This window comes from Leptidea sinapis, chromosome 1, assembly GCF_905404315.1.
Source record: "Leptidea sinapis chromosome 1, ilLepSina1.1, whole genome shotgun sequence".
NCBI classification, from domain to species: domain Eukaryota; kingdom Metazoa; phylum Arthropoda; class Insecta; order Lepidoptera; family Pieridae; genus Leptidea; species Leptidea sinapis.
This window is the reverse complement of record NC_066265.1, coordinates 18231119-18251654: the sequence shown is the minus strand read 5'-3', so window position 1 is coordinate 18251654 and position 20536 is coordinate 18231119. Positions and strand designations below refer to the sequence as shown.

The 20536-nt window shown below is 34.3% G+C and overlaps 2 protein-coding genes across 3 annotated transcripts in view; both read right to left on the bottom strand.

Moving 5' to 3' along the window:
• The window catches only part of LOC126970828 (neurotrophin 1), a 30936-nt gene extending 24900 nt beyond the window's left edge, over positions 1–6036 (bottom strand). The window contains exon 1 of the mRNA XM_050816973.1: positions 5494–6036. Coding sequence (XP_050672930.1) covers positions 5494–5877 — 384 coding nt within the window. The 5' untranslated portion in view covers positions 5878–6036. The remainder of the gene's footprint in view (positions 1–5493) is intronic.
• An 8570-nt stretch (positions 6037–14606) lies between these two features.
• The window catches only part of LOC126970296 (mucin-4-like), a 148711-nt gene continuing 142781 nt past the window's right edge, over positions 14607–20536 (bottom strand). The window contains exons 7-8 of one of the 2 annotated variants that reach the window (XM_050816135.1): positions 18262–18589; positions 14607–16884 (exon numbers count right to left, since the gene is read on the bottom strand). In XM_050816135.1, the coding sequence (XP_050672092.1) occupies positions 16491–16884; positions 18262–18589 (722 nt within the window). In that variant the 3' untranslated portion in view covers positions 14607–16490. Of the gene's footprint in view, positions 16885–18257; positions 18590–20536 lie in introns of those variants that run through there. The other variant, XM_050816143.1, reaches the window with a different exon arrangement.

Sequence of the window (20536 nt, the reverse complement as noted above, 5' to 3'; positions counted from 1 at the left end):
CTAACACAAAGCTAAATTTAGCACGCCGTGGTTATCTCTGACGTGATCACTAGAGCATCTTAATAGTGTTTCATAATGTTTAAATAAAAATGATTATGGTGCGCATAAAATTATTAAAATATATTTAACAATACAGAGAGCGATACACACTAAAATGGAAATCATACTTTCCATAATTTATGATAATAATCTGCAGTGGTATGTGAGAGACAGCTGTATTAATATAATATATATTATATACTAGCTTTTAACCGCGACTTCGTGTGCGTGCAATAGTTACTATGGGCAGCATTAATATTTTTTAATATACTCACTTTGCAAATAATACACTACAAACTGCTGTAGTTAATACATTTTTATAAGCTACCAACTATAGAAACTTCATCCCCCTTTTTCACCCCACACAGATCTTAATTTTAAAAACGCTACAACAAATATTTAAAAGTTTCATGATATCTTCCATACAAACTTCCACCCCCTATTTCAACCCCGCCAAGCCTATTCGCGATAAAACATAGCCTATGTCCTTTCCCAAGCTCATGTCTATCTCTGTACTAAATTTCATCAAAATAAGTTCATTTAGGCGTGAAAGCGTACCAAAAAAACTTATATTATTAGGTAGGGATAATATATTACTAATTCATAAATCTGCATCAAAAAAAAAATTTTCAATTTTTTTTTTGAAATTATAACCATTTAATGCAAAGGTCGTGTATTACTAAAAGTAAATATCTAAATGAGGTGTTAGTTACACTAATACTAAAACCGTATTGCATCACACTTAATAACTTTCAAAGTAACCACAGTAAGCACGCGAGAAAGTTAAATGCTAGCAATTTTTGTTTTCTTTGCCTATATTACGTCCGTGGCTATATAATATATTATATTATCATATTTTAATCTTTCATTCTAGCAAGGAATGGAATATGTTCCAGCTGTGCTTAAAACAATATTTATTACACTTTTTACTATTGCGAGCACCGCTTTAATGCCTAAAATGTTTCAATTAAATTATAATTGATGTACAAAAATAATTTCACAACTTATAGTATATTTTATATACTATATTTTAAATGTAGCTGACGTATGCAAAAATGAATATATGTATTGATGCTAAATATGATATGAGGATTTATTATCTAGGAAAAACTTGTGACTTAACAGAATCAGATTCATCATCAGCCGGAAGATGTTCACTGCTAGATAAAGGCCTTCCACCAAAAATCTCCACGATGTTCAGCCCTGCGCTGCCCTCATGCAACGTATTCCGGCGATCTTGACCAGATCCTCGGTCCATCTTGCGGGGGCCTACTAACACTTAACAGCACGCAGCCGGGGATTCTTAGCACCCCCTGCCCCGTCGCTTATGTGGGCGCTACCGTGGCCACCACGAGCGCATGGGGCCGCCGGAGACTGGGTGCCGGGGCCTTATAGTGTCATCATGTTTTTTGTGGGGTTTTGCCGTAATCGCCACGCTTGGCAGACGGGTTGGCGATCGCAGTTGATGGTGATTCCATATTATGTATCCCTTAGTCACCTCTTACGGCAGCCACGGGAGGAAATGGGGTGGTGCTATTCTGGTGCGACACCACACGCACAGGATCATATTATAATAATTATTATATTACATAGTCACTGTAGCTTTTAACGCATCTATGTCCTAAACTTTATAGTTAGAAGAAGGAAAAGAACTGTCAGTTCAGTGCGTGTGCAGAACCATCAGTAGGAGAATATTCCATTCGGAGTGTTTGGAGTCCGTTTCTTCTTTTTTCACAACAGAAAGAGCGGCAGAGTTTGTGCCATTTTGATATAAAACATATTATTGTTTTAAATTTTTACAGTTTTTATATTTAGTTTAATATCTTGCAATCTGCCTGATCACTTGGCGTTTAGTTAAAGGCTTATACAGTTCGAATTAGTCTTGAAATGTTACCAGTCCAGTGTCCAGGTTGAGGTCTTGAGGGGCTTTTCTCTTTAGTCTGTTGAAAGAACTTTTATTCATCAGATATCTGGCGAGTGCGTTTGGTTGGTCTTTAATACGTTTTGCGTAAGACTTGAGTTTATTAAGAAGCTCCCATTTGATCATTGGTACTTTCAGGTGAAGTTGAATTGATGGTGATTATACCAAGTTGAATTCTTTATAATCCGGAGCATTTTAGACTGAAAGCGTTGGAGGATTTCCAGGTTTGAGTTGAGCTATGGGGAATTGCATTTTGATGCAATTCCAAAGCTCAACGCCATAGGACCACATAGGCCTTAATATTATCCCTACTAGTATTATAAATGTGAATGTAAGTTTGTATATTACGCTTTCACGCCTAAACCATTCAACCGATTTCAATGAAATTTAATGCAAAGATAGAATAGAGTTTTTAAAAGGACTTACGAATAAATGAAAAAATAAATGGAGGGGTTGAAATGGCAGATGAAGGTTTGTATGGAGGTTCGTCATTATCGAAGATGATTCCATAAAACTTTGTATTTAGGCACTTGATAAGAATTAGATAAATAAATATTTTGTCTAGCGTTTTTAAAATTTCGAATAGTGTAGGGATGAAATAAGGGATGAAAATTCGTATGTATGGAACTTCACGTTTTCACGCCCAACTCCGAATTTCGATTTTGTTTATATTTGGTACAAAAATAGACTAGACCTTGGGAATGGATATAAGCTATCAATTTTGGTTAAAAAAAGGCATGAACAGGTTGAAATGAGGGATGAAAGTTGGCATAAGAATTAGTCATTTTCAGAGATCATGGTTTTACCATGAAACTTTGTATTTTGGCACTTGAAAAGAAGTAATTTATAAACATTTATTTGTTCGAGCAGCTTTCATCAAACTTAGATCTATATGGGGATAAAATAGGAGATTAAAGTTCACAGGTAAATACTATTAAAGAGACTGTCCACAATAACAAGTGATATCTGCTGTATCGTAGAAGACTGCCGCGCCGGCAGCGTCAAAGAGCTGCTTGTGTTTGTATTGTTTGCAAAGTATCCTCACAAATAAAAAATGCTGCCCATAGTAGGTATCCCACGCGGACGAATTTGGGGATGAAAGCTAGTAGATTTCTGTAGAAATAATTGATTATAGAGTGACAATTTTGAGTGTCGTGACATTTTTGTAATAATAATAATATGTTTTTTTTATTGAAAATATGTTTTTCTATGTCAGACTTCTGTCCATGAGTCTACCCAAGTATCGTACTTCCTCGCATTGAGGTATTTGAATGTTATTCAATTTGACACAATATTCAGTCTATCTCTTACTTGAGATAAAAATTGTAACTATCGTTGACTTTTCTGTCCCAATAAACTTATCGACGGTAACTCACCTTATACGTACACGCTGTCTGTCAATGGGACGACTTATTATAGCTTACCAGCGATAGAAGTTTGTATCGAAATTGCAATTCACGCGTCCCAATACAAGGCGATATGAATGACTTATCGGGTATATTGGGACAGCTTCAGATTATCGACAGCTAATTACTGACAGTAGACGGTAGTAATTTATCTCTATCTGTAGATAGTATATTGGGAACGGCCGTAAATGTGAAATTCATATGAGCAGATTTGGACTCATTCGTTTTGATTCACTAATGCATAATTATAAAATTTAATCAAAAAACAAAAATATGCGCCGAGCTTATGGGCGCGTTATTAAGGAATGCATTATAAATTTTATTGAAATATGATCATTCTCAACTAAATAGTTAGTGACACCGAATAATTTTACAAAATAATAAATGTAAGAATCCCATAAAAATATTCTTTTAAAAAGTTTAATACACACGTAAGGAAAAATACTTGCAACATTCTAAACTGTTAAGATAATGTGACTGCAATACATTATTTAGATGTTAAAGGCTGCTATCCCAAGAAATCGCCAAAATAGCGCATAGTTGAAACCATTTCTCGACGGTTTATACAAAGCTATACCATTAATGCCATCACTCTTTGGAATCAATTGCCGCTTACTATCCGTCAAGCACAATCTAATGATTGTGCTTGACGGTTGATTTTTAAAGGATGCTAATGCATCCTTTAAAAATCAACTAAAAAAACATTATCTGTCCTCTATTTGATAGAATCTATCTGTATGTATCCATCAACATAATTCAACAATTCTGAAATGTTAATTATTGTTCCGACTTTTTACTTATTTTACTTTCTTATAAATTTATCTATATTTTAGTATAGTATATATTATGTGTGTTTATATTTTTGACACTTTTCTTACCCTTTTAATGTACTGTCTTTCTTTTTTATTGTATTACAAATGGTTGCCTGGAAGATATCACTATATAGTGAGACGGCCTCCATTTGCACCATATCATGTAATTATGTATATTAGTAGTTAAGTTATATTTTGTTAATGTGGTGACAAAAAAGTGTAATAAATAAAATAAAAAATAAAACTAGAGAATATGAGAAGAAATTTCTTTTTTTCATTACATTTCTATTTTTTATGCAGTGCAAAAAATCACCGAAAGACCCCTAACTCTTACATTTGCAGCCATGCTAATCATTAAATTTACATAATTATACAAAAATTTAGTAATTGTACACCAAAACTGTTTAACATGACATAGTTTTGTAAAGAAAATTGTATTATGTTTGTAATAAATTAAAAATTCTTCTAATTCTGATTTAAAACAATGGCGATCTTGTACGGGAGAGGTAACCTAGCTCCGCTCGATTCCTCAAGGCCGTTGGTTCGGTCCCTAGCCTTAAACGCGATTCTAAATATCAGTAGGAGTCTCACACAACTTTTGGTGAATTATTTGCACTAACTTAATACGTGTTAAATCTTAATATATATAAATTACGTGACACGTTGTTTGTCCGCGATGGACTCCTAAAGGAATGAACTGATTTTAATGGGGATTACTTCATGGAGCGCAGTTTGGTCCAACTTGAGAGATAGGATAGTTTTATTTCAATTTGGGACCCATAATTATTTTTATTTTCATATTTGTTTTGTATGGACATATTTTCTATGAGATAATTTATTGACGCACGGTTTGAAAGTTCCGCTGTGAAACAATTTCATTATAACAACAGGGAGCATTTTTTACGACTTAATCCTTGATGTTTTGAAATATTATTGGCAAATTCCAATAAAACAGTATTTCTTTTTATTATCTACAGAACAGTGTCTGTCGGGTCAGCTAGTTATATTGTATATTATTATTATTAAACATGATACGTATATAACTTATTATTTAGTACGATACTTCGCTTCTAGTAAATCATGGCTTATAATAGATTTCTCGATGTAGCAAAACGCGTATGAACATTTAAGTTTTTAGGATTAGGTAACTAGGGTAAACTAATAATTAGTTTTCTACATGTTATCTATAGCGTGCCATGCTACGCGCATTGTGTGGCGTGGTCACTTAAGCGTGCCAACTAGCCTATTTAACACTCTACTTCAAGTTCCTTGACCTTAATAACTAGAGCTATCATTATTGATGCAAAATAAATACCTGCGCTAAGTTAAGTGGTTGTCTTCCGGGCGGAACTGTGACTTGCGAAGCTACCAGCGACGCTAGGGCATTTCTTTGAGTTCCTGACATCGCCCTTATTATGGGAACAATCTGCGCAAACTTCCCAACGTGGTCCTTCCTCTCTAAAGCGCGTAGTACCGCATCGCGTATCATCCCTTCCTTACTGTATTGGTGATTCTTTACCAGATCCCTTTTCTTTGTCGCATCATAGTCAAAATTGGCTTCTATAGAATCTATATCGTACTGTGGCCGGTGCGAATTCGTTACACCATTTGGTTTCACGATGGTCACTGCGGGCTGGGATACTTCATGTAGTTGGGATTCCTGTGCTATCATCACTTCCTGTGGGTCTGTAAACTCCATGTCTTCGAAATCTTCAGCTTGCGCTAACGCGATTAAAAGACATATAACGACTTTCATGGTGCTGGAGTCAGATTACTACATTCGTCACTTATTTCACTGTTCACATGTAAACAATGATTATACGGACATAACGGACGCGCGTGCACTTTTCTGCTCCGACGTAGAATGAACGCGTGAACATATTGCTCTTGGCTCTCACATACTTATGAAGTATTACCGGATCTCGCGACTTTCTCTCATCCTAGGGTCACAATAATGACCCGCGAAATTCACCAGGTCATACCGATGCATCGTTTCTTTATCGCCATTACAATTACGTAAACAATTATTTAGTATTGTTTGATAACAAAGTTTTATTTGCTGTTGTGTTATTGAAATTTGTATCTTAAGCGAGGTTGATAAAGAATGGTTTGCTGTTGATTTGGTGTAGTGATTGATTGTTAACAGTTTTGGATCAATGATTGGAGTTATCGAGAGATGCTTTCACAGTTCGTTGCGTCAGTGTTACGAAAGCTATTCACTTTTTGTCAAGGCTTGTGTATAAGGAGATAATTTCGGCGTAACTTTTATAATTTGAATTATCTAGTGGTATGCGGTTACACAATATTCCTGAGTAATTTTGAGGCGTTATGTATGTGTATATATTAGAAGCCTCATAATTATAAATAAATAATTATAACACCAACATCCGTAATGTTTCTTTTCACTCTTTTATTATAATATTATTATATATGTTATTAAAAACAGTGATGCCTTCATTTAAACCTGGTCTTTGGTACAAAATTAATTTATAAAAGTATTTTTTGTGAATTCATTTATTTATCTAGAGAACATCATTTAATATATTAAGAGTAATAAGCATTTGGGCTGTTTTTAAAAAATATGTTTTTAATAATAATAATAATAATAAATTCTTTATTGCCATTACAAATATAAAATGAACAATTAGGATACGCGATGAAACAAAAGGCAAAAGGAAAAGGCTCAGCTCCACCTGACATGGAATCATGGATTTATGTTTCCATGCAGCACTGTTTTTCAGCCATCCCCTCCTCCCTAAGGTGTTGGGCGGGAGTGGATGTATTGTGGCTCTCCGATTACCTACTTAAGCTATCTTTTTTTTAAATAAAATTTAATATTAGAAAAAAAAGTGTTTGTAAGCTGTAGCTAAAAAGTCTCTAATCTAATCAACTCTAATCAAATTACTTTTGTCAGTTGGTACGAATGTCTTACAAAGACATTAAGACACACTAACTAGCCATCGCTCACATGTTGAGAGCGTAAAGTGTCCATTACACATTTAGCCTCAATCCTTATTTAACTCATTCTCGTATTTGGAAATAAATTCTTATTCCTAGTCGTCGGGGTGTTCTCTTCTATAAAAAGTTGTGGAGAGAAGCGATGGCTGGTCATGCGACATGCACGTGAACGCTGCTTGTGGTGGCTGGATGATTCTGTCATCAAAGACCGCCTTTTTTAATTTTAATCTATTTACGATTTATCATATTTCTATTTTCGCTTAAAATACTGACATTATTTTTCACTTATTGGAAGTTTTGAGTAATTTGGTAGCACCCCTTCATAGCATAAAGTGTATTTAAAAATTTGTTAAATACATAAATATTGACTTAAAAGAGTGGTATTAAAAATTTTGCCACCTCTTCACGGTAAAAGTTAACCTTTTTTGAAATGGTGGTAATTATGAAATTAAATTAAATCAAATGAAAATGAATTTATTTTGGAAGAAAAACTGACACATTCACACAAAATAAGATAATGAAAACAAAATATCGTCGTATTAATGGTAAAACCGACTAAGTATCGATTTTTGGCAAACTGAGTTAAAAATACACTTTTTCTTAAAAAATTCGGAACTATCTAATATAAAACCCACTTTGCAGTATCATGCAGCGTTACAAAGATAGTGAATGGTAAAAACCACTAAAATAGGGTTTTTCATAAAAGTTGAGACTTAAAAACAATTATTACAACATATCATCGTTTTATTTTTTTTTTCTACGAAATAAACAAATTATCCGAATATATCTCTTTTTCAAGCTGAAGGTTTCTTTGATACCCATTTTGTTGATCTACACGCAAAAAATACGATCAGGAGTTAACTGTTTTTCGCTTTAGTGAAACTTTCTTAGCAGAACTCGAATATAGAATTAAATCATACGTAACCGAAATTGTATGACTTATATGCGGAGCGACAATGTTACTGTAGTGATGAGTTCAAACAATAATATGTACGATGGTTTTCTAAAAAATTAAAAAAAGATTTCACTATAGCTAACTCTAGGTATATACGAGATAAAATAAATAATAGTTCTAACGTATGGTATGGTAACAGGGTATGCTTCTTATACCGGCCGTGCCAACATGTCCCGCGATAGCGTCGACCAGAACCGGAACAAACTTGTGTCTGAAGTTGGGGCTATGCTTTGCAAAGTCTCGGAATGGGGCCGGCAAAATTAAGTCCAATTCAAACGCAAAACGACAGAAATTTGTGCGTTCACCGCTAAAAAGTCTCCCCTCGATTCGAGATCATAACTCTAACTGCGACAGCCTATATCGGCATACTTGGCGTCGATATATCGAGCCACGTTCAGTTCTGTGGTCAAGAGAACACCAAACTGGCCTCTAAAAAGCTTAAAGTAGGTACTCAGTAAGGTGAAACAGCACTTCACTATAAGCCACCACCTGCAACTATATAAGGCGCAAATTCGGCCTCACATGGAGTACTGTTCTCACCTCTCGGCGGGTGCTCCCCAGTACTAGCTTCTTCCATTTAACCGCATACAACGAAGAGCGGCTCGAATTATCGACTAGTCATCCCCGATCAGTTTGGTTCTTTGGCGTTGCGTAAGGATGTGGGTTCTCTCTGCATCTTCTATCGCATTTACCACGGGGAGTGCTCAAAGGAGCTGTTCGGATTGATTCCAGCGGCCGAATTCCACCACCGGACATTACGTAAAAATGCAAAATACCACCCGCATTACGTTGACGGCTGGCATTCCACAATCAAGCGTTTTGCAAGAAACTTCTAGGCTATCGCACAGCCACTTTGTGGAATCAATTACCAGCAAAAAATAAAAGTGCATACTCCCACATGAAAAGCAGGCAACGCATCTCTTGTCACCTATTGTTGCAGATGTCCATGGGCGGTAGTCTCACCACTCCCCATCCCGTGAGCCTCTTGCTCGTTCGTCTTATGTATAAAAAATGTGATAAAAACGACTTGGAAAATAATAAATGAAGAAGCCGGAAGGGTGAAACATAAAATTTTTGAGTTAAATTTAAACATTGATAACACATCTGTCACGTCGGATTACGAAGTTGCAAAATTTTCGAAACATTCTTTACAGATATACTTCCACTACAAATTCGTTGAACTCTGATGATCCAGACTTCGCTCTTTCACTGTTAAAAATAATATTCTTGAATGTGATAAGATCTTTAAATGATGAGCTCCCACACATCCAGATGGTGGGGATGATATCGTAACTTGTGGCGTGTCGTGCGAAGGTGAAATTCGGCGGCAGGAACAGCTCTTCGGAACACTCCCCGTGATAAATGCGGTAGAAGACACACAATGACGCGACGTCTCTACGCAACGCCAAGTGATCCAGCCGTTCACAGAGCGCTAGGTCCCCGACAATTCGAGCTGCTCTGCGTTGCACGCGGTCAAATGGATCGAGCTGATACTGGGGTGCGCCAGACCAGAGATGAGAGCAATACTCCATGTGAAGCCGGACCTGCGCTTTGTAGAGCGCTAGAATGTGGGCCGGGTTGAAGTATTGCCGTGCTCTTTTTATGACGCCCAGTTTCTTCGAAGCCAATGTGGCTTTGCCCTCCAGATGGCCACGGAATTGGCAATCGCTCGAGATTTCGAGACCCAGTATCCCGATACTAGGCGAGGCTTTAAGGGAGGTGTGTAGAAGGAGTTCAGTTACAACAGACGCACAAAATAAATATATACGAGTATATTAAGATATATAATGAAAATGGCCTTTGTTTGAGGCTCTTTCACGCCTAAACCACTGATCGTATCGACATGAAACTACCACCATTCGATGCAAAATTTATCCTAGATGGTTTATGGTAACTTATTTTTTGAATTCCAACGTTCCTTCCTTTTAAAATTTGCCCAGCTACGCGGGCGGTAACGGCTAGTGTATTCATTAATAACTTTTGAGTCATATTAAAGTTATCTTCGAGAATATGTGTTATGCTACTGTTAAACCATTAGTGGCTGACATAAGTACTAAGTTATTATTGGCTATTTTCCGGGACTCTCTTTCACCTTTGCAGACGTAAAATTAATCTTCTAAATCAATTCCGCGTCAGTAAAAGCAACAAGTATCAACTAAATGGATAGTCGGTACACCGCAAATATTTATCAACATTTCCATTATTGCAACTGTCTTCCTACTCTTTGTAACTGTTTGTTTTATTAGTGTTCAATTGGTTGGTTTCTCTTTTCCGATATATTAAAGACCCTAATTCCATTATACGTTTTAAGAGTACCCACGATTATTCAAACACGTAAATGACTTTCTTAATGATACCACAGATTGGGATTGGATTGACCGCCGTCAGGCTTATTTAAATAATAAATTTATTACGTAAATTCTAATATTATAAAAAAGAAGAAGCGTCCTGAGATTTTTGCGCTGGATCTTCTCAGGATTCAGGAATTAATTTTAGAATGGGTTTTTGACTTCCAATAAGTGATATCATATCCTATTTTGAATAAAAATATTTGAATTTGAATTCATTACAATAGAATAGAATATAATCACTTTATTAACAATAGAAAAACCCACCTTCAATTTACAGTATAAATCTTAAAGTAATAAATTAAATTAAATGTAACAAAAATTATTAAAATATAAACAAAAAAATTAAATGAACACAGTTCGGCGCGAGATTCCCTGCTAAAAGAAGCTGCCTCAGTATATTGTTGGTCAGTGCAGAAGACACCAACACAACACTGGTTTCCAGCAGCCCCTCGTGACATTTTGGAGTAAACAGCTGTTGTAGTCTTCCCATTGTAATTTTTATTTTTATTTTTTTCGATGAATATGTAGAAAATAAATATAATTGTAAATAAATAATTATAATTACTATTAAATCATATTATAATTTTAAGTAAAAAAAAAAAGAAAAAAAATTTTTTTTAAAGATTTAGGCATTATATTAGATAGTGAACTTAAGATTTAACAAACATATAGATCACATTGTTCGTAAGAGTTTTAAAATGCTAGGTTTTATTTTCCGTAATACGAAAGATTTTAGAAGTATTTTACCACTCAAGATACTTTTCAACTCTGTTGTCAGATCTAATCTAGAATATAACTCAGCTGTTTGGTGCCCATATCACAAAATATATATATCACGAATAGAATCTGTACAAAAAAAGTTTCTTTCAAAGTTAAGTTTTTTTGCAAATAAATATATCCGTAATGATAGCTATGAGAAAAGATTAAATACATTTCAAATAGAGAGGTCTCTGCGAATACGTAGAAATGCTTCACAATTGCTGTGTTTACATAAACTTTTAAGCTATGATATGGACTGTCCTTCGCTTTTATCACAAATCGGTTTGCATGTGCCTGCCTTCAATTGTCGGCTTAGTACTTTTTCCCCAATGCACATTAAATTCCACCATAGTAATTATGACTTAAACTCTCCTACAGCTAATGTTACAATTATATAATTGTATTTTTAATATAGATGAAAACACTGATATCTTCTTTTCAAACTTTCTTAATTTTAAAAAACAAATTTATATTGCTCTCCAAAATTTATAGATTTTATATTTTAAAATATCACATGTATTTCTTATAGTAATGTTGTGCCTACCTATAATTTAAGTACATTTAAACTATTTTATTATATTTGTTTAATTCTTAGTGCATAAGTTAATAAATTGTATGTAGTTGGTAAGCCTTTATAAATAAATAAATAAATAAACTAAATATACATAATACTTATATTATAGGTGGCACAAGGTACATTAGTATAAAAAATGAGATATAGATAATATATTTGTAAACATTAAATATACAATATAAAGATACAGTTATATGTTAGTCAATCTTATTGACATTGCATATCAAGGTTAATTATTATATAATGAATGTAAAATAGTTTTTTTTTATATTTTAATCTAAGATTATGAATATTTTTCAATTGTCTAATTGGTATCTGTATCGAAAACTACTCCTGAACGCTGTTGAATGATGCCGGGGCACTGCTAATATCAGCGAGGCAGATCTATTATATTATATTACTAAAACGTCCGCGCAACTAGAGCGGCTTTTTTTGTTGTGTGTTGAATTTTGTATAAAAGTTTGTTGTATTTGGCACTCAATTGCGCTCGTTACCTTGATACAAAAGATCTTAAGTCTCATTTGCCCAGTAATTTCACTAGCTACCGCGCCCTTCATACCGAAACACAGTAATGTTTACACATTACTGCTTCACAGAAGAAATAGGTGCCGTTGTGGTACCCATAATTTAGCCGACATCCGGTGCAAAGGAGCTTCCCTCTGTTCTTCCGGCTGGTGATGATGATGACAAGATAGTTCACAAGCAGTGCCTATTCACGAGCATGATACATGGACTAGTCATCGTATCCATCCATCATATGTTATGATAACGACATAAGCCTGTGTATCACCTGTCGTGAGCCAAATAGTATGTACTTTTGCTCCACACAAGATGACTAAGTCAATGTAGGTGTTACATGTATAATTTGGTTTCATTGCAATCAGAAATGTTATAATGAGCTCTTAAATAAATTTAAGCTACCACCATCACTTCAGCGGCCTCCATCTTTAGCTTTAAATTAACCTGTAATTAATAATAAGTTTAGTATTCGTCGAAATTGCTTGAATATTCCATTATGATATATAAATATACTAGCTGACCCGACAGACGTTGTTCTGTACATAATAAATAAAATACTGTTTTTTATGAATCTGTCAATAATATATCATAACATCAATACTTAATAATTTTGAAACATATGCTCCTTGTTGTTATAATGAAATTGTTTCATAGCAGAACTGTCAAACCGTGAGTTAATACATTCTCTCACAGAAAATATGTCCATACAAAACAAATATTGGAAATAAAAATAATTATGGGTCCCAAATCGAGATAAAAATTATCCTATCTCTCAAAATGTACTAAACTGCACTTCATGAAGTAATCCCCAATTAAATCCGTTCATTAGTTTAGGATTCCATCGCGGACAAACAACGTGTCACGTAATTTATATATATTTAGATGTATAAAAAAAGCTAAAATAATTAACAAAAACAGAAATAATTTTTCATTTTTGTATTTTTATATTTATTTTTTTGTTGAAATATAATATGTGACTTTTCATTTATATATTATTATCTCTGTTTTTAAATTTACTGAATGTGCTAAATGTGTATATTTTACGATGAAGTATCTAGTCTATTGGAAGGCAGCTTTCTCTGTATATATTAAAAATGTTTTCACAGGAACTAAAAATTTATTTATTTAAGCCTTGTTTATTTTCTGTTTCATATAAACTTTTACTATTAGAATAAACTATTACCATTATTAAAAACAAATACTACTACTTACATATACGTAAAATATTACTTTTGATTATAAACTTTTACAAGTAGGTCCTACTTAATTTCTACTTATACTTAATTTTTATATTTTAACTTATCATTATTATATCTAGGTATTATATAATAGTATTAAGTTTCTGCTTATTTTAATCAGATTAATTTATAGTTATTTCTAATTTATGTATTATATATTTTATTCATTTTATTTATAATATTTATGTTTCAGTATATTGTATCAGGTACCCTCTCTGGTAAAGGTCTCCTCTAAGTCTCCATCTTTCTCTGTCCAGAGCTATATGGATCCATTTGGATCCAAGATAGATTTTCTTGATATTATGTACAGATGATTATTTTCCTTCGTTGTATTTTGTTTGGTATGAGTGTTCTTGGGGGGTTTTGGGCATAATCTTCCGTGGTGACCAACCGTCTCGTATGATATGTTTCATGTACTTTATAACTAAAATTATTAAATTAAAAAAACAACCATAATAATTTCACAAAATTTATTTCATAATAAAATATTACATCTTTAAAAGTATCCACATTCATTTATACACAATCCCTTAGTTTTATGTTTTAGACTAGATAGTAATATAACTGAGATTTTTCTATCAAACATAATATTTTATAGAAGTTAATTTATTTACGTTGTTATTATATTTTATATTTACATAATTATAATACATTAAAATATTAAATTTTTTGATTAAGTACGACGATATTAACTTAGATAATTTATACGCCTAGATAGAGTCTCTTGCTGTTAGACATCCGATAAAAACAGGCCATGAATATTAGTTTAGTGTGAGTGACAAGCTACGACTTACACTTGCGATTTGTATGACACTTTGTGTTAGTGTGCGTGAATTGCTCAAAATAGAGGGTAGTTGTAAATTTTTTTTTTCGACTATCTATCTATTTCTAGATGTATAAATGATCTAAGGTTGTACTGCGCGTTACACTTGTTATATATATATTGCATAAATAATGTTAACAAGTTTTAAATATATATGTTAATTTAAAATTAAGGCTATGTTCGGGTTTTTAGCTTAGATATTTTCTTGTACAGTCAAAATAATTTAATTATTTTAATTTAAAATTAAGGCTATGTTCGGGTTTTTAGCTTAGATATTTTCTTGTACAGTCAAAATAATTTAATTATTAACTTTTTGAAAACCCACGCTATTTAATAACAAACCCACTGACGTAAATAATGTATTGCTTCTATTGTTTTATTAAGATAAAGTTATTTAGTTATAATAACATTGTAAACAACTACAACATACATAATATATAACTTTTGAGATTAATTAAGAAAGGCAGTAAATACTTTAAGAAATGCACCAATACTATTTTTGAAATTTAAACATAATCTGTGGTATTACAAAAAAGTTAAACTTGTGTTGAACACTTGTTTTAAAAAAGTTCTTATTACAATCATTACAATTATTAATGTTTAAGGTGTATCTTACGGATAAGCACATTAAGAAATTTGCTAGAAACTGTGACAATAATTAGTTAACACGAGAAACAAACATAAACTTGTTATGCCATCTACTCGGTTAAGTCGAGTTAGTAAGTCGTTTATTGGGCGATGTATATGATGATAATATTATGCGTTTGTGTGGAAATTGGTCACTACAGCATAAACCATTTTCTTAATGATACCATAGACTGGGAATGTAACGAACACTCTCAGGCTCTTTATTTATAAATATTTATACTACGATATTACATTGTTATCCAAATTTTTGTAAAAAAAAAGCCCGCTAAGTATCTTGCGCCCGTTCTTCTCAGGTCCGAGGCACTCTATTTTGTGGTAGTTTTTGACGTTCAATAAGTGATTTCGAATCCTATTTTGAATATTATAAATAATTTAATTTGAATTTGATAGATCGTATTCATTCAGAACAGAAGATTTAGAATATTATTATGATGACAGAAAGATGACAGCTGACAAAGATTGCGTTCCGTTCCGTTTGTTCCTGAACACTTCAGTTTATGATGTACTTAACGACGTTTCAGTTAAACATAAGCTAAACACTGTTTTGTAATAGAAACACATTAACTCCATTTTAGACGTCGCTATTGTTAGGTCACTGTTTTACAAAACAGGTGTCTTTTTTTTGCATACAACGTACAGTATTTGTTTAACATCAAATATGTCTAATGAAAATAATCTAGAAAACATATTAAAATCTAGTTTTTTTTTTACTTTCTATGAAATATAATATTGTGACTTTGAAAAATATTTAATTAAGAAGAGGAGTTTTGATTGGTATTAAAGGTACGAATGATTTGAGTTTTCTTTAGTGTTAATTCCGCCACGAGTCTCGTGCCAGATTTTGGCGAGACAACACGTCCTGAGGATGCCTCGTGTAGAGGCGAAACACTTGTCGAATTGTTTAAAGACAAATATTGGCGGAATTAACACTAAAGAAAACAATCATTTGTATAATTATGGATTTCCGCAAAGTAACGCCTACTTCAATAAATTTTCTGGTATTAAAGATGTCGAAGCTTTTGTATTAACGATGCATGGTAGAAATTTAAATAATATTAAGTACTAATAAGTAGAAAACTAAAGATGAATAAATCACACGGTGTAAACTTTATTAAAACACTTAGAATATTTACAGTACTAAGCTAACAACTACACCCGACTTTCACTGCACATGAATACTGTTATAAATTAATTAATATTTACAATTTACACGCAATTTATAATTAATTAATAGCCTATGTCATGAGTTATTATAAATTGCTTTAAAGTCATCGATCTAACTTTACTTTTAATTCAGTCAATTTGAAGAAAAATCGCAAATTCATTAATTGTCTATTAACTATTGTAGAAAGGTAAGGAGCTAATTCTCTAATAAATTGTTGCTACAAAAAATATTTTTCAAAACTTTTAATTTTTATTTAGCGTTTTCTTCGACTTTCTAAATATTATTAAAACTTTTAACTCCTTTGGTTCTATCCCATCATTTACTAAATGTCGCATTCGAATTCAGGTACTCTTTTATTTCTACCATCTGGTGACATTTGAAAGTGATTTTCTCTTGCTCCAATTCGGGGGAAGCCATTAAAACTATTTCTACTAACTAGAGGATTTTCTCTTTCCCTCTCTCTGTGAAAACTAGATGTCGACAATTTCCCATCTTTCCGTTCGTTAAAATTCGGATCGTTAAAGTTATTATCAGTAAAATTTTTCTCGGCGAAATTTCGTTCATTGAAGTCGCCTTCGGAGAAATTTCTGTCGAAGGGCGTGTCACGAATTCCGAAGCCTCCCATGCGTGGCGTTCCGATTCCAAATTTGTTTCGGAGTTCCTCATCTCGCAGGTTGAAGCCTCTGTTATCGAATTTTGCGGGACCCGCTTTTAATCTGAAAGGAGCGATTAAGATCATTTATATTATAAATCCATAAATATAAGCATTTAAAGTGTTCTTATACAAAAAGCTTTTAAAGGATTCAGAACGCATATTCAAGAGTTTAATTACTTAACCAGATGCATCGTTGTCTTTTCATAACAACGTTTTCAAGGCAGACAGAGGTTGACAAGAGTAAAGAAAGTAAAAAAGTAAAAAAATTGTCATACTTCAAATAACTACACAACAAAATGTGGAATAAGCTTCCTTGTACCTGATACCTTCAAAAAAAGCGCGCACACCTTTCTAAAAAGCTGGCAACGCTCCTGTGATTCCTCTCGTGCTACAAGAGATCATGGGCAGAGGTAACCACTTAATATCAGGTGACCAAGTCTTCCATAAAAAAAACTTTGGAAGTTGTTGTGGTGATTTGCTGTAACTCGATGGAATTGGATTATATGTATGTTTGGGATTTAATCTGGAGATGAATCAGTCCAGTTGTTCGTTATTTAAATGGACTTTTCTCTAAACTACATACCACCAAAATCTTTGGTAGGTCAAAGATAATATAATGATCTGAAAGGTATAGTGTAGACATACCGCTGACATGTCGTCTCTGTGTTTGATGTTCGCAATGTGTTCTTTGACGGCCTTAAATGTTGCGTTTGATTTGCACAACATTAAAAGGATCTTAGAAAAGGTATATCTTCCGAGTTGTGAGTGATAAATACTCCAATGAAACAGCTACAGAGACTAAAACGGCATAGATTCGCGTATACGCACAATATATTGTGTACATTATTCTTACTCTTCGATTGTTCAAATAGCGACTCCTTAGCCCTACTTGGCGCGAGGAGTAAGGAGTTTTCATTATATTATAATGGACAGGGAAAAACAGACGGAAAAGTGGATCCTCTGAACTGAAGTGACAACTGTTGCTCTGAATTATCAAACTTAAATGCGTCGATCACATGACAGCGACTAGTGATAAGAGTCTAAGAATATTTCATCATCGATTCGATTTTCGAGTGGTTAATTGAGTATACTCTTTTTGGAACAACTTACATAACCAGTGGGAGGCTCTTTTCCATAGGATGCCGGCTAGATTATGGGTACCACAATGTGTTAACATTACTGTGTTTCGCACTGAAGGGCGGCGTAGCTAGTGAAATTACTGGGCAAATGAGACTTAACATCTTATGTCTCAAGGTGGCGAGCGCAATTGTAGAAGTGTAATTCCACTCATAATTTTTGGGTTTTTAGAGAATCCTGAGCTGCATTGTAATGGGTAGGACGTATCAATTACCATCAGCTGAACGTCCTGATCGCCTCATCCCTTATTTTCATTAAAAAAAAACTTGTGTCTACAAATCCATGGTCATGATATACTCACTCTCTAAACACCCGTCTCTCACGATCGTACTCCGCGGACAGTCCATCTTCATCATGGATGATAGCCGACGGGTCGCTGTACACCGACGACTCCTGGTAAAACGAGTCTAAGTCCACATAGTTCCCTTCAGACGGCTCGTTGTCCAACAAATCGGCTAGCTGGGACTTTAGCTGGGCGAATGAGGGTCGCTGGTTCGGGTCTGCATGCCAACAGGAATGCATCGTGCGGTAGAGTTGAGGCTTACAGTGTGTTGGTCTTTCCAGTCGATAGCCCTCAGTCACTGCTGTCAGCACTTCTCGACCAGACATGGCAGCATATGGCGTTGATCCTGCAAGGGAAGACGTAAAAAGAATTTAATGTTGGATACAGTTGTAGAAGAGGCAGAGATGAATAGAACGGTGAGTTGCCGGGTGCTGAATGTGCCATGGGCGTTTGCCTCACTATTCCTCATCACGAACAACTCTTTTTTTTTATGGAATAGGAGGACAAACGAGCGTACGGGTCACCTGGTGTTAAGTGATCACCGCCGCCCACATTCTCTTGCAACACCAGAGGAATCACAAGAGCGTGGCCGGCCTTTAAGAAAGGTGTACGCGCTTTTTTGAAGATACCCATGTCGTATCGTCCCGGAAACACCGCACAAGGAAGCTCATTTTTGTAGTACGTGGAAGAAAGCTCCTTAAAAACCGCACTGTGGAGGACCGCCACACATCCAGATGGTGGGGATGATATCCTAACTTGTGGCGTGTCATGCGAAGGTGGAACTCTTGCCAATTTGCTCCCTCTTACAAATAAAAATGGTGAATAGCAGTAATAATAATTCAATAAAGGAAGTAAGAGTGTAGTAAGGAAAATAAAACAAACAACAAAGACATATCGAGATTTATGAACTTTACGTCACTCGAACGGCTGGCTCAGTGGGAGAGAGCTCACACGAAACGCGAGAGATTTTAGCACAAAAACACTTTTAAAATCACAAAGATCATTAAATAATTTCTCTTATACATTGCTCAAATAACATCTATGCGCACATTCCTTGAAATTCTACGTCTACTGTGAAATACAGAGAAGTGTATGGAGATTATAAAGATTATATATATTATATATAAAGGTAGGCAGGTTGTCTTTGTTCTTTGAGTGGTTTTACTGGTTGACGCTAGATGGCGCTAGTTTCCATGTTCTTTGTGTGTTCGTAACAATAGCTTTGGTGGAGGCTTCACGTACGTAGGTCATTATCGAATCTAATCTACAACGTGGCTACTTAACAAACACCACAACAATGGTGTAAATTGTCATACTAACGGATACAAAAAGACAATCTCAATATATATAAACCCAGTGTCCTGATGTTTGTTTCCAGTGAACTCCTAAACTAATGAACGGATTGTAATGGGGATTACTTCATGGGGTGCAGTTTAGTCTAACTTGAGAAATAGGACAGTTTTTATTTCGATTTGGGACCCATAATTATTTTTATTTCCAATATTTGTTTTGTATGCACGGGCTAGTAAAAAAATAAGGACTCCATGTCACCTTACAAAACAGTGTAGCACCAAAACAAGCCGATTAACGTGTAAGTACATAGCCCCACGCTCACACTTAAACTACTACAGGCCAATAGGCGGCCATTATGAGAATTGTCATCGTCTTTGACAGATCAGTTTGCGTCTCAATAAAACATTTTAAAAATGCCGTCGTGCGTTGTGAAAAAGTGTAAAAACGATACTGTATAAGTATTTGTGGGCATACATTTATATTTAAGGGAGAAAAAATTGTGTAACTAGTATCCCTCGTAACCGCACACACACTAGTATAACGGTGCTTCACTTGCTAATATCACGGCGCGGAGTCCTGCTTTTTTCAGTGTTTGTATGAACATATTTTCTACGAGTTTCTTGACGCACGGTTTGACAGTTCTGCTGTGAAACAATTTCATTATAACAACAGGGAGCAAATTTTACGAAATAATTCTTAATGTCATGAAATATTATTGACAAATTTATAAAAAAACAATATTTTATTTATTATGTACAGAAAAACGTCTGCCGGGTCAGCTAGTATCTTATAATTAACATGTCGATATTATATATTATGTAGCTTTAGTACTCAAAGTACAGATTTTAGGAGATACGACAGGTGTTTACTACATCTTAACACAACATTAAAAGATTACTTTTATTAAGAGATAGCTCAGCAGTTACCCATCTGCAGGCTATCTGAACGGTGAGCCAGCCTGGGACTAGATTGTGACTGTCTTTATTCTCCATTATATTTC